General features: G+C 38.0%; 1 protein-coding gene across 3 annotated transcripts in view; it reads right to left on the reverse strand.

The window, feature by feature from the left end:
- LOC115205810 (diacylglycerol kinase delta) overlaps positions 1–16425 on the reverse strand; it is a 152852-nt gene that overhangs the window by 25317 nt on the left and 111110 nt on the right. For all 3 annotated transcript variants that reach the window (XM_029772147.1, XM_029772146.1, XM_029772148.1), the window contains 2 exons: positions 14886–14999; positions 2763–2897 (listed from right to left, as the gene is read on the reverse strand). In XM_029772147.1, the coding sequence (XP_029628007.1) occupies positions 2763–2897; positions 14886–14999 (249 nt within the window). The remainder of the gene's footprint in view (positions 1–2762; positions 2898–14885; positions 15000–16425) is intronic.

A 16425-nucleotide genomic window follows, 5' to 3' on the forward strand; every position in this document is an offset into this window, starting at 1 on the left:
GCTTGTCTCAGAGCAGCGCGAAACGGTGCTAAAATAGTTGTAGGCTTTTGCTTCTAACTTCAATATGCTCTTTAAATAAGTAAGACCTACACCATTTTTAACAGCACACTACTCAACACTAGTAAAGCTCATTTTGCCTATGGTAGGCCTACAGTATATCTACAAATATTTTTTTCAATGATGTGACTCTCTGCCAATAATTATATTTAGAGGATTGGAGGACTCTAAAGTAATATCTAAAGGGCATTTTCGTTAGATATTGCCAAATATTCTTACAGATCCTAAGGGGCTTTTATATAATTCTAAATTAATTAAGAATAATAATAAATCGCTTTGTTTAAAAAGTAATGATATTTGGCAAATTTCGTTTTCATTTAACCTAGAGTGAGAGAGAAAATGGCAATTCTTGAACATGGGGTGAGACATTCTCACTCATTTGTAAATAAAGCCAGTTTGTAATTTAGAATGATTTATTTCTGGAGAAACCTAACTTGATTATTTAGCAGACATCACTTGCTTATATTCAGTCAACACATATCTGAAGAATATCATGGAATATTTGAACAAGTAATTCGTTATGGATCCATAACTAAATAAACATCAGCATTTTGAAAAATAGTATTTTTATAATTATTTTATAAACGAAAGCATAAAGATGCTGATGAATAAATACAGTACTGTACAGTATATGCTTTTACATTTGGATAAAAAAGCATTTAAAGCATTTTGAAGATATAAGCCACCTGCATTTGTTTATTAAACATGGGAAAGTGCCTAATTCCTTTCATAAGGGAGAGCAGGTCAGAACATTAACCGTGTGTGTTCGCTTGTTTTGTACTGTTCTGTTGTAGTTTCGACCAATGATTCTTCTGACAAACAAAGAACTTCGCGTCCTGCAAGCCCAGGCATGGATAAAAGCTGGCGAGACATTCAATGTCATCGTCACAGCCAAATCAACCGTGACCCTTGAGCAATTTGCTCAAAATTGCTACAGAAAAAAAGGAAGAAGATCAAGCAAGCCGAGTCCCAAGCATCTGCTCCATGTGTGGGGGGCAATTTCTCGCCAGGGACCAGGCCCATATTTGACTTTTGATGGTAAGCTTGGCTACTTACAAAGCAAAAGGTACATAAAATATTGTAGCCTACACCTCACGGACTGTTATGTGTTCCACAATAATTCACTCGTCTCCTTTTTCAGGTATCATGGCTCGAGATTTCTTTGAGGAAGAAATCATCAAGAGATATTGGACACTATGTCAGAGACGTGTTTCTGGGTACACACCGTTTCTTTCAAGGTAGGATTATAGCAATATTTTGTTACGTTTAGACCTATTTACATCTATATTTCTGTTATTGTACCTAATGTTGGCTGTTAGGCTAAATGTCTTTTTTTCTTCTCCAAATGCAGACAATGACCAAAAACACACTGCCGCCCGGGTTTGCATTGCAAATGAGGGCATAAACTGGGCCAAGACGCCTGCAGAGTAAGTAGACCTTTATGTAGTAAAATAAAGGTAAAATAAAAAGACCAACAACACATCTAAAAATATTTTTTTCATCTCCACATGTAGGTATCCTCACACCTAGTTCGGCTATTAGACAATTCTTTAGTAAAGGTTGAATAGTCTATTGTTCAGCTAATAGCCCATCCTGCTACGCTTGTGAAAAACTAATAATAATATTTTTTTCCCACATGTTAAAGATTCCAATTGATAGTGTTTTTAGCCACAATCGGCTCCAACCCCAATTAATACATTTGGGCACAGTCGATAGCGTGCTGGACTTCAGGCTAGAATATTGAGGGTTCAAAACCTGCTCCCTGCTTGTTTCATTACATTATTATGCCGGTCTCAGAACAAATATTCTGGATTGTTACTCCCATCTCGTTCCTCGCTCTCTTCCACGCGTCATTCTCCGCATGAGTGGCTCGCTTGTGGGTGTGCTGGCAGGATATACAGTTTTTTTATTCTGTATATATGAATTACAAATCAGCCTTTACATAAATCATGTTTTGAGTCTATTGCATAGTTACAATGTGTAATCATTGATGTCCCAGGAGCGGTAAACACTGTTGAAGTGTATAATTGTAATACATACATGCAGACATGTTATGACCAAAAAATATGCACAATCGTTTGTCTCTACATTAACTAACATATTCCTCCCAAGTGTACATTTTTAGCTTGACTCGCTATGACGTTATAATTACTTAAATTTGCTACCACCATAACCACTTGGAACCACTCGATATGATTGGTCATATAAAAACCTTGGGACCCAAATGCATAATGAGTGCTCTAACTCCCCCTTGCGGTGGTCTGGAACAATGAAGCCGTGACGCCGGGTACCTCTAAGTCCCACGGTGTAAGCTTGCAACTTTTAAAGGAGGAACTGCTGTACTGTATGCAGTAATCATGTGCCTATGAAGCAGAGTTATACTGTTAGCACTGAGGCGGTGTGCCTTAGTAGGGAGTCCACTTTGTGCAGCTCACCCTGTACTAACATAAATATAATGAGTAGAGCTGTTACGGTGACCGTATTAGCGCTACACCGGCGATCACGAGTCATGACGGCAGTCAAATTCCATGTGACCATGTAGTCACGGTAATTAGGCTTCTCCAAGCTCTGATACTGCTGATGGTCATTAGTAGCCTACAAAACTTGCTAACTGCCTGGTACTCAGCACTCTACGGTCCCTCTAATCACTCTGACATCAATACAAATGTAATTGAAAATGTGTGACCCCATAGATGTGTACTCACTCGGTCTCTGGTGAGAGTCTGGGTTCGGTTCTTGTGGATAATCTTGATGTACCCCGGGGGCTGGACCCAGGCCTCTCCGTCCACCTGCACCGGCACGCCCTCATCCCCGAGGATGGTGATCTTCACTGTACGACACTGCAATAGGAGAGCAAATGGGGAGAAACATTCAACCAGTACGCTATGAAAACACGAAAATTGTGTAAAAAATCTCAAGGATGATCAATGGAAACAGGATGCACCTGAGCTCAATTTCGAGTCTCATAGCAAAGGGTCTGAATACTAATGTAAATACATTTGCAAAAATGTCTAAAAACCTGTTTTCCCTTTGTCATTATGGGGTACTGTATGTAGACTGAAAAGGAAAATCTATTTTAGAATAAGGCTGGAATGTAACAAAATGTGGAAAAGTCAAGGGGTCCGAATACTTTCCGAATGCACTGTACATTAGAATAACACAAAGGACTGCACACTGTATATGCTTCCATTTTAAAGGGATAGTTCACCCAAATTACTAATTGGTTTCCTTACCCTGTAAGCAGTCTATGGACAAGGTATGACAGCAATCCATGATTTGCTTTTGTTTACCTGGCCACTGTTTCCAAATGCAAACTTTTTAGCATTGTGGTCCAAATCCAATGCAAGTCAATGGATACCGTGGATTGCTGTCATACCTTGTACATAGACTGCCTACAGGGAAAGGTAACCAAAATGTTATTTCGTTATTTTGGTGAACTATCCCTTAAATGAAAATATTGAAAATGTTTTCAATTACTTTGGTGCATTTTACAGATGTAAGTGGTATATTTTCAAAACGCTAAGTACAAAACTGATAATACTTGTAATGCCCCCTGTATTTTGTTCAGAACCTTTGATTGTGCATTCATTGGAGCTGAACACATTTTTCACACCTGAGTCATTCATGCAACATTTATGTTTTCCATGAAATACCATGAGAACATTTTGTTTAATTCAATAGCAAAAAATGCAAGGTACATTTTCTAAACAATGCTTTTTGCAGTGTTTGAAAAGGAATAGTAGATGGTAAATATAATTTTCCATACAGTATTTGGCTATAACTCGACAACCTTGACATTATTTTTTTGTTTTGCAAACCACATTTTTTATGCTTTGTTTTCAATGTCAGGTTGAGAGCATGTTGAGAATTATTTCAATCTTACAGTTTAATTATTCTTACTGAATACAGAACATACGAAGGACAAATCATAAAAAAGGGGTATTGAATTGCAGTAGGCTACAGTATAACGGTATTGCGGTAGCACGGTGTGTGTATGCCATTTCTGCTCCATGTAACAATGTATAAAATCAAATTTTCTATGTGACTTTTCAACTGAGATAATGAGTGGAATATATTGTAATATATAACCCAGGTATTTCAGGAGTGCATTGTACACTACACGATCATTCGAAATGGTAGCAGATAGTGACTTTTTCCACTTTATCCTATCAAAACACACTGGCTGATGGAGGATGATGTACTATTTACAGCCTCATCTATATATGATTTGGTTTCACCTTCCAACATAAATGCATGCCAATTGATACATTTATGATGTAAGAATATAGAATTTTACAGTGTTCAGCAATTTTGGCCCATTTCTCCTGACAGAGCTGGTGTAACTGAGTCAGGTTTGTAGGCCTCCTTGCTCGCACACGCTTTTTCAGTTCTGCCCACAAATTTTCTATAGGATTATAAATGTATTCATAAATGTATTCACTTGTGCAATTTTCACAAGTATGTGGTACAGTTCCCCAACTCTAAGCACAAAAATCTAAACAGATCATCAAAATGTCTCGTTTCAAAACTTGAAGCACATTTTTAAGTACAACAAACAAATTCACAGTCACTTGTTCACGGCACCAAATCACTCTTTTAATTTGGAAACATATTCAAATCAAAGTATCTGCTTTTCAAAATAGAATATTGAGTTAATTTTTTTTTATATGATTTTATTGTCATTTGTTAACAATACAATTAATGATTGGTTCCTGAATTAAAAGTTGCATCATACTGCGATATAGCGTGCGGTATACAGTGGTACGGTACAGTGTGTTACAGTGCTTGGTGTTAATGCTTGTTCAAACCATCAGAGGGTATCTTTGAGCAAATCTACTCCATTTATTAAAATCAGGGTATTTGAAGCCGAACAGAGATCATCATGCCATGCAATCATGAATACACTTCATGATTCAAATTTAATATTTCATTTTACCTAAAACATCTGTTAATACAATCCGTGTTAGTGCTTGCTTTTTTGCAAACATAATTTGACCTCTGCAGTTTGAGATGATATATAAAAAAGAAAATACATTTTACAGTAGCCTATGTAGGCCTATATCCTACTGTACTAAAACATCCGTTAATACATGTCCTTCAAAAAAAGAAATATGGGCAGAATATTGTATGAAATATTTGGATGGTTAAAAGCTGACATTTGGTCGTTTCTAACTCAAATGTGACTCGTTCCATTCTCCGTTCTTTAGTTGATATTATATCCTGGCCTTTATTTACGATTATTATTGTTTTAAAGAATTCATTTTTTTCCTGAAGAACACAAACCATTCACACCAACGCCTCATTCAAATGAGTTTTGGTCACCAATTAGCTATTATGAGAGTATCGGCTGGCTATTGCCCAATTTAATGGCTCATCAAGGTGTGAACTTGTGACCAATGTCCATCACTGCTGTAAGCCCAGTAGTTTATTCTAAAAATAAAAAAACACAGCATCTACAGTAGTAGTAATACAGTCCATTCGGAAGGTATTCAGACCCCTTGACTTTTTCAACATTTTATTACGTTACAACCTTATCCTAAAATGGATTAAATAAAACACGTTCCTCATCAATCTACACACAACACCCCATAATGACAAATTGAAAACAGGTTTTTAGACATTTTTGCAAATGTATACAAATTTAAAACAGAAATACCTTATTGACATAAGTATTCATACCTTTACCTATGAGACTCGAAATTCAGCTCAGCTCATCCTGTTTACATTGATTATATTTTTTAAAACTATTTTAGCTTTGTCATTATGGGGTATTGCGTGTAGATTAATTAGGATTTAAAAACATTTTTTTTATAGAACAGACTATCTGGGATTGATAATTTGTTTTCCTTCTTTTTGCATTCTTTCTTCAATATAATCATTAATTCATTAATTCAGTAGGTTAAACCCATTAATTCAGAAGGTTAAAACCTCACTCCTACCCTTGCTCAGATGACTGACCGCAGAATCTACCGGTAGCCTAAACTGTGGCACAAATTGAGGAATTTTTCACACCTAACCAAGCTTTAAGACTATCCTTTTGTAAATTAATGGAGGTGTGAATGCTTCTGTCCGAGAGTCTCTCTCCTCTGCGCTAGAGTCCTGCATCGGGCAAAATAAAAAATGAGGGGGTCCCGGAGTTGAGAGAGAACTTGGGTAGTACAAATGGTGTGGACTGACAATAAAAAATAAATAGGATACTTGTGCCTTTCAGCCCATTACATAAACAAAGGAGTGAGTATGTTTGGAGAGGCGCTATCCACCACAGCGTGGGACAGTTTCTTGTGCAAAACTGCAGATAATATAAGGCCAACTATTTTGAAAGAACACTTGGGGATCTTGATTTCCTCTATCACTTCAGATGCCAAACTTGCCTTAGAAATAAGCAAACAGACTAATTGTGTGGTTCCAAAGGATAAAGCGTCACCTACAGCTGTATTTTTGGTGTCAGAGAGAAGGCGGCATCCTTTTCCTGCACAGCAATTTGCAGAAATTTTAGTAAATAAACTGTTTTCAAGTTATTATTTCAGTAGCTATATTTGTTGGCTAATTCAGGCTTTCATCACAAACTATAACCCTATATGGCCTGCGTATGGTTAATTCATGCAGGAAAGAGGAATTAATAGCATACTGTCAGGAGTCATGAAAACAATTGGGCTAAATTGTCATTCATTATAATCATTCAGAAGGTTAAACTCATAGGTCTTAGGCCCGCAGAAAATGAAATTAGATTACTAGGTACATTTTTTATTTGATTTTACTGCCTACAGTATGTACAGTAGAAAGGGAGTGGCATGTTATAGACTTGTACACAACATTGTTAATGAAATTCAAACGCTATAGGCTAATAGGTACTGTATGTTGGAATATGACAAGCTCGCAACACACATCTGATTATTTATGGTGGCACTCATGGGGTGGCACTCATAGGGTAGCATAGCCCATACCATAACCCCATGGTGGCACTCATGGGGTTATGGTATGGGCTATGGTATGGGTAGGCATAAGCTACAGACAACGGAAATGGCATTTTGAATGCACAAAAATATCATGCTGAGATCCTGAGGCCCATTTTTTTGTTTTTTAAAGAGTGTGACCAACAGATGAATATCTGTTTCCCATTCAAGTAAAATCCATATATTAGGGCCTAATGAATTTATTTCAATTGCCTGATTTCCTCATATGAACTGTAACTCAGTAAAATCTATGAAATTGTTGCATGTTGCATTTATATTTTTGTTCAGTATAAATGTAATAAAACAAATAAATATAAATAGCTCAGATCTTGAAAAAATTGACCACCTTTTTGCCCTCCGTATCCACAATGTCAAGTCAGTTTTGTTTTGGTTTGGTTAGCTAACATGATATGAAAGATGCAGCAACACCAGATCAACAGTATCAGCTTTTTGGCCACTTGCCCTGGTTCCTAGAGGGAGGGGGACTGCAGTGTGAAGGGATGCAGGATGCAGGGTTGAGGAATCACTGTATCGTAGGGGACTTTTCCGTTCTATTGCTGAGGTGTGGTGGTCTTACTGGCGCCGAAGCATCACCCAGGTGGGTGCTACATTTCAGTAGTGGATGATACAGACTACCTACAGAGGATGAGCTGTGAACATTGAAGACGACGAGGTGCCCAATGTGGCGCTTTGTGGCCAGTTTGTCAGATGTTTCTAACTCCCTGCCTTGCTGTTCCATTGATGCTCCCACCGCTCAAGATACTACCATTCCAAACTGCCCATCATCTAAAGCTGTGGAAAACCGTCACCCAAGAACTGCCTGATCCCTAATTTGTATTTATTTTTGAAACGACAGATTCTTCTTGTAATGAAAAGCCCTATATAAAATTTAAATATTTTAATAATAATTACATTATTATTATTATGATGTTCATAAATGAGGCCCATACAGACGACTTGCCTAACAGTTTTTCCTCACTGTACTCTTTCATTCAGTTTCTTCTTCACATCAGCAAAGAATGACTCTGTGTTTCAGAAACTCACTTTATATACACTCGGAGCTCTCTCTCTTTCCACACTGTGGTAAATAAACTCAGCTTGTTATTTTATAATTAATTATTGAGTTTTTCGATGGAGAGAAACCAAAAGCTTTATCAGCGTTTTAACTCACCCTTGCGATAGTCTGGCACAATGACGTAATGACGGAATTCGCCACAATCTGCCACCCTCTACCTCAAACGCGCCGCAGCAAAAGCTCAAAACTTTAAATTGCGGAATCCCTATATCGCTTAAATCAACTGCTAAAAACAGATAACTACTGATCCAAAGTTATGTATGGCTAACGTACTGTATATACAATGAGTATACAAAATATTAAGAACACCTACTCTTTCCCTGACAGACTGACCAGATGAATACAGGTGAAAGCTGTCTCTTATTGATGTCACTTGTTAAATCCACTTCAAATCAGTGTTGGTGAAATGGAGCAGACAGGTTAACTTGTTATGGATAGGGGGCAGTATTTTCACGGCCGGATAAAAAACGTACCCGATTTAATCTGATTATTACTCCTGCCCAGAAACTAGAATATGCATATAATGAATAGCTTTGGATAGAAAACTAAAGTTTCTAAAACTGTTTGAATGGTGTCTGTGAGTATAACAGAACTCAAATGGCAGGCCAAAACCTGAGAAGATTCTGTACAGGAAGTACCCTGTCTGACCATTTCTTGGCCTTCTTTGCCATCTCTATCCAAAACAGGGGATCTCTGCTGTAACGTGACATTTTCTAACGCTCCCATAGGCTCTCAGAAGGCGCCAGAACGTTGAATGATGACTTTGCAGGCCATGGCTGAAAAACAGTAGCGCATTTGGTAAGTGGTCGATCTGAGAACAATGAGACTGGCGCGCGCGTGCACGAGATGACTCCATGTTTACATTTTCAGTCTTTGAACGAAAACAACGACTCCCGGTCGGAATATTATCGCTTTTTTACGAGAAAAATCGCATAAAAATTGATTTTAAACAGCGTTTGACATGCTTCGAAGTACGGCAATGGAATATTTTTTATTTTTCTGTCACGATACGCGCCGGGCGCGTCACCCTTCTTTACCCTTCGGATAGTGTCTTGAACGCACAACAAAACGCCGCTATTTGGATATAACTATGGATTATTTGGAACCAAAACAACATTGGGTGATGAAGAAGTAGAAGTCCTGGGAGTGCATTCTGACGAAGAACAGTAAAGGTAATCCAATTTTTCTTATAGTAAATCTGAGTTTGGTGAGTACCAAACTTGGTGGGTGTCAAAATAGCTAGCCATGATGGCCGGGCTATCTACTCAGAATATTGCAAAATGTGCTTTCACCGAAAAGCTATTTTAAAATCGGACACCGCAATTGCATAAAGGAGTTCTGTATCTATAATTCTTAAAATAATTGTTATGTTTTTTGTGAACCGTTTATCGTGAGTAATTTAGTAAATTCACCGGAAGTGTGATGTAAAAAGCTGGTTTTTGATATAAATATGAACTTGATTGAACAAAACATGCATGTATTGTATAACAATGTCCTAGGAGTGTCATCTGATGAAGATCAAAGGTTAGTGCTGCATTTAGCTTTGGTTTTGTTTTTTGTGACATTATATGCTAGCTTGAAAAATGGGTGTCTGATTATTTCTGGCTGGGTACTCTGCTGACATAATCTAATGTTTTGCTTTCGCTGTAAAGCCTTTTTGAAATTGGACAGTGTGGTTAGATAATGGAGAGTCCTGTCTTTTAAATGGTGTAAAATAGTCATATGTTTGAAAAATGGAAGTTTTCGGATTTTCGAGGAGTTTGTATTTCGCGCCACGCCCATCATTGGATATTGGAGCAGGTGTTCCGCTAGCGGAACGTCTAGATGTAAGAGGTTAAATAAGGATTTTTAAGCCTGGAGACAATTGAGACATGGATTGAGACATGGATTGTGTAGGTGTGCCATTCAGAGAGTGTCGTATCCATATGTTTGGACCATGACAGTAGCTAAGATGTGGAGAAGTCTGTCCATAAAAAAGCGCTGCTCTGCCTTCTTAACAACACTACCAACAAGTCAGGTCCTACAGGCCTTGGTTTTGTCGCACCTGGACTACTGTTCAGTCGTTTGGTCAGGTGCCACTTGCAGTTGGTTCAGAACAGGGCAGCACGGCTGGCCCTTAAAAGTACACGGAGAGCTAACATTAATGACATGCATGTCAATCTCTCATGGCTCAAAGTGGAAAAGAGATTGACTTCCTCATTACTTATTTTTGTGTTGATAAGTGTTGATAAGCTGAAAGTACCGAGCGGTCTATTTAAAATACTAGCACACAGCTCGGACACTCATGCATACCCCACAAGGCATGTCACCAGGGGTCTCTTCACAGTCTCCAAGTCCAGAATAGACTATGGGAGGTGCACAGTACTACATAGATAGAGCCATGACTACATGGAACTCTATTCCACATCAGGTAACTGATGCAAGCAGTAGAATCAGATTTAAAAAGCAGGTAAAAAATACACCTTATGGAACAGGGGACTGTGAAATAACACAAACATAGGCACAGACACCTGCATACCCACACATGATAACATATGCACAAGTACACATGGATTTTGCGTTGTAGATATGTGGTAGTGGAGCATGGGCCTGTGGGCACACACTTAGTGTGTTGTGAATTCTGTAATGACTGTATTGTAATGTTTTTAAAATTGTATAACTGCCTTAATTTTGCCAGACCCCAGGAAGAGTAGCTACTGCCTTGGCAGCAGCTAATGGGGATCCATAATAAATACAAATACAAATGAGCAAGAAAAAATATTGAAGTGCCTTTGAACAGAGTATGATAGTAGGCAATGCTCCCTCTAAGCTGCGTGCGTGCGCGGGCGAGCAGTAGCCCCGAGACTGCTGCGCAGCGCCACCGGGACTGCCGTGCAGAAGAAATATCAGCCCACATAGAGAAACACGAGATTTAACTTCACTCAACTTTCTGGAGCAGTGGTCACCAACCGGTCGATCGCATTCCTAGTCGATCGCCAAACATTTCTGTAAAATAGCCACTGGCCAATCAGATGGCTCAGATTAATGTGTCTGCAGTAACATAGCAGGCATAAAAGAAACCTACAGCAAAGTTTATACTGTGAGATTTCAACACGTTTAAAACCATGACTAGAGAGAGACTATCAACGAACACAGCAAAGAGCTGCTGTTTTTATGAGTGAGTTCATGTTTAACTTCTTACTCAGCACTATCAACACTTTCTATTCAATAATTTTATAAGCCATAAAATGCGCATTCTTCCTATTTCAACTCAGCACTACAACAAGCACTGCAGCAGTAATGAATGAGTAGGAAAGTATATGGATGGGTTCTGATTCCTGAACTTGAAATATTGAGTGCCATAGTCCGATTTCTAAACCAGAAGTTAATGGTTATCTGTAGGAGGAATCACATGGTTGCAGGTACTGATAAGGTTGGAGAGATGTGGTTTAGTGAAGAATGGGGGCAGAGGTCAGGTCAGGTCACATTAAGGGAGAAGGAACAGTTTATTGTTCGCATCGCTTAACTTCCTGCCTAGCAATAAAGTTCGAGAGAAGGAGGATACTTCTCCTTAGGTTAGGTGACCAATGTTCTAGAGTTTTCCCTGTTAACACTATCCAAGTTACCCTTTGCTGTAGCAATTGTGATCGAATCAACACAATATTAGCCACTTTCAATGCAACATACAGGAACAAAACTAACTAACTAGATTTTGTTTTAGGCACAACACATTGGAGTAAGAATGCATTGGCACACACGACTCAGCACGTACTCTACACAGACCGGTGAACTGGACTTTGTTTACAGAATGAGCAGTCGTGAGTAGATGCACTTGTTTTGAAATCAAAGCGAGAGCTGCATGTTGCCAGGTGTGAACATTTTGTTCATATCCTTTGCTAGTTAGTAAGTTACAAGTCCAGTTAAAGATAATTTGTAGTCAGCAATAGGGGAGTGATTACTTCCTACAAGAGCACAAAACATGTACATTTCTAGACTTTGAAAAGTGAGTCAGTTAAAAAGCTTTTTTTTTTGCTTAAAGGGGAGGTGTTCTATTTTGAGACAGGCTTGAATAATCTAAGTAGCCAATAGGCAGAGGGTAGCATAATTTGTCTGATTCTCTGTAATAATGATATGTGAATAATAGTATATTCTATTTTGTAAAGTGGTTTCATGCATCAAACAGCACAACAACATTTTGCCTACGTGGCCACTGTTAAAACTTTAATATAAAGTGGGTATAGCCCCAGTGTTCACAATAAACGTGCTTTGGAAGTTGCACAGAATTTTCACAACGTTCAAGTTTGCACTCAGCAGACCTGACATTTGCTTAATGACAAAATAAATTAGAGGGAACATTGGTAGTAGGTGCCAAGCGCACTGGTTTGTGTCAAGAACTGCAGCGCTGATGCGTTTTTCACGCTAAAGTGTCTCCTGTGTGTATCAAGAATAGTCCAGCACCCAAAGGACATCCAGCTAACTTGAAACAACTGTGGGACGCATTGGAGTTAATTTGGCCAGCATCCGTGTGGAACGCTTTCAACACCTTATTGAGTCCATGCCCTGACGAATTGAGGCTATTCTGAGGGCAAAGGGGGGTGCAACTCAATATTAGGTGTTCCTAATGTTTGGTATCCTCAGTGTAGTTTGATATCTGCTGAACACTAAAATTCTATATTTTTACCTCAAATGTATCAATTTGGCATCAATTTATGTTGGAAGGTTAAACCAAATTATATATGAATGTGGCTTCAAGCAGAGAGACAGGCAATACTGTATCAGTTGACAAGTCATGTCGAAAAGGTGATCTTGTACAATGTTGGATGCGTCAGAAATGGCATACCACACCATGCTACGTTTTTAGTCGCCAACTGCTTTACAATACCCTTATTCCTGATGATTTGTCCTACGTATGTAATGTCTAAAGATAATGAAACCTGCCATTGGTTAAAAATGATAAAATAAAATGTTTTTTTGTCAAGAACTGTATGAAATATCATACGGTGAATGCACCAATTTGTAAGTCGCTCTGGATAAGAGCGTCTGCTAAATGACGTAAATGTAAATGTAAAATGATATTTACCATCTACTATTCATTCTATTACGCACTTCAAAAAGAACAGTTTTGAAATGTGTATCTTGTATTTTTTTGCTATTGGATTAAATGGAAGTTAACATGACTAAAATGGTAAGCCTATTATATCTGATGTATTGGTGACTAAATGAAAATGTTCTCATGGTATTTCACAAAAAACATACATTTTTCATGAATGACTCAGGGGTGAAAGCACAATCAAAGGTTCTGACCATAAAGATAGGGAGCTTTACAAGTGTTATCAGTTTAGAGATTGGTACTTAAGAATTTTGAAAATATACAACTTAAAACTGAAAGACGCACTAAATAAATTATTGAAAAAACTAACAAATGACAAGAAAATCATATCAAAAGTAATGTGAATATTGCACAAAGATAAACATTTTTGCTAAAAGTATTATTATATTATTGATCGATTGGCTATGACTTTTTAAATCACCCAGTATTGCTGTCTGCAGCATTAGCTCCAGGTAAATGCTGCAATTCTTCAGCCATTCCTGGACCTGTGACCAAAACTGAGCTACATATGGACAGCGTCGTTTTGCTTGTCAATTCATAACCCATCTGCCATGGAATCGAACATTTCTTCCCAATTATTTCGGAATCTATATGGCACATCTGCCAATTTTTTGGTCCTTAATATTTAAATGATACTGGTATATTTTTATTCATCACAATTTTCTTTAACCAATTTTGGTCTTTAATGCAGGGCCGACAGACAAGTTCCTTACTTTTCCCCCCCTTCCACTTGCCTCTTCCATTTTTATGGTAATGCTGCAATTACTTGGTTGTAATTTTGGGTAGAGCATACAATTCCATACATTTGTGTTAGCTCCATGTGTGACATAACTCCACCAGTCCTATTTATGATATAATTGACAAAGATTATAACTTTTTAATTGAAAAATAACGTTTTTTATCAATTAGTATACTTGAGTTGAATCACAATATTTGTTGTATTATTTGTTCTGTCTTTTCTGGTGGATTAAACTGAAATTGCAACCAACTTTCTATGGCTTGTTAAAAAAATAACTATATTTTGGAGATTATTTTGTTTTCAAATAACCGAAAGTGAGCGGCTGTAATCTGAATAAAGGGAAAAAGGCCATTCTTGAACATCGGGTGAGACATTTTTACTAATTTGCAAGAGAACCAGTTTGGTTTAAGTATAACTTTTGAATGACTGACGCCTTTAGTGTGAGGTCTAATGCTTTAATATTTAATCATTTCTGCACTCCGAATTCATATTCATTACATAAATAGGCCCTTTTAATTTAGTCTGTCTTACCATTCCAAATGTTTTGATTTTTTTTGGCTCATATTATTTAAAAAACAGGTTGCTAGGCAAAACCATAAGCAAATAGGTCAACTGTGATGTGACTAAAGAGTTAAATCAGGCAGATTTTTCCACAAATAGACAGCTATTTTCCTTTCCATGGCAGCAAGATCTTATCTACTTTTGCTAACTTTCTATTAAAATGTATTAGAGTGAGATCATTTCTTTCTTTCAGGATATGAATACCGAGTACGTCCACATCCCCGTCAGACAAATTTATTGGTAAACTACACGGTAATGTAAAAGTTGTATTTTCTTGTGATCGAATACATAATATACACTTATCACAATTTGGTTTTAATCCAGAGAGGTTCGAAAAAGTATCTAGGTCCTCTATGAGGATGTGGAGGGATTCCACACCCTCAGAGTTTGTGAAAATGTTGTGTGTGTTACCTGTGCGATACGGTGGTGCTGCAGGTTGATGACTCTGGACACAGCCATTTGAATGCTGCCAAACACCGCCACCACCTCCAGGATCTTATCGTCAAAGGACGGCGCCGTGAACGTCTGCAGGGAAGAGGACATGTCATTTTTTACATAAACTGATTGTACAAAACATTAGGAACACCTTCCTAATATTGAGTTACACAGCCCTTTGCCCTCAGAACAGCCTCAATTTGTTGGGGCATGAACTCTACAAGGCCCATGTTGACTCCAATGCTTCCCATAGTTGTGTCAAGTTGGCTGGATGTCCTTTGGGTGGTGGACCCTTCTTGATACACACAGGAAACATTTGAGCGTTCTTGACACACTCAAACCGGTGTGCCTGGCACCTGCTACCATACCCCACTCAAAGGCACTTAAATATTTTGTCTTGCACATTCACCCTCTGAATGGCACACATACACAATCCATGCCTCAAGGCTTAAAAATATATATATTTTTTTACCCGTCTCCCCCTTCATCTACACTGACTGAAGTGGATTTTTCACCTGGATTCACCTGGTCAGTCGGTGTCATAGAAAGAGCAGGTGTTTCATGTTTTGTAGACTCAGTGTATATGCCAAATATATTGTGCAGAGCAGTGGTCGAGTGGCAACACTCCTCGGCACATGTCACATATACAGTGCCTTCAGAAAGTATTCACACCCCTTGACCTATTCAAAATGTTGTTGTGTTACAGCCTGAATTTAAAATAGATTCAATTGAGTTTGTATCAATGGCTTACACACACACACAATACCCCATACATGGAATTATGTTTTTAGACATTTATTCAAATTAATAAAAACTAAAAGCTAAAATGTCTTGAGTCAATAAGTATTCAAACCCTTTGTTATGGCAAGCCTAAATAAGTGAACACTGTGTGCAATAATAGTGTATAACATGAATGACTACCTCATCTCTGTACCCCACACATACAATAATCTGTAAGGTCCCTCAGTCGAGCAGTAAATTTCAAACAAAGATTCAATTACAAAGACCAGGGAGGTTTTCCAATGCCTCGCAAAGAAGAGCACTTACTGGTAGGTGGGTAAATGTAAAAAATCTGTGAGCAGTTTCCGTCCTCTCCGGCAACTGAGTTAGGAAGGACGCCTGTATTTTTGTAGTAACTGGGTGCATTGATACACACTCCAAAGTGTAATTAACAACTTCACCATACTCAAAGGGATATTCAATGTCTGGTTTTCGTACTTTACACATCTACCAATAGGTGCCCTTCTTTGTGAGGCATTGGAAAACCTCCCTGGTATTTGCGGTTAAATCTGTTTGGTTCCTTGCCTTATTTGACTTGGTAAGCAAATTTTTACTCTTGAACTTATTCAGGCTTGCCATAACAAAGGGGTTGAACACTTATTGACTCAAGACATTTTTGTGGAGTTTTTTTTCAAATCAATTTGTAAACATTTTGAAAAACATAATTCCACTGACATTATGTAGGCCAGTGACAAAAAAAATCTAAACGTAATTGATTTTAAATTCAGGCTGTGAC

The sequence above is a fragment of the Salmo trutta genome, chromosome 13 (genome assembly GCF_901001165.1).
Source record: "Salmo trutta chromosome 13, fSalTru1.1, whole genome shotgun sequence".
Classification (NCBI taxonomy): domain Eukaryota; kingdom Metazoa; phylum Chordata; class Actinopteri; order Salmoniformes; family Salmonidae; genus Salmo; species Salmo trutta.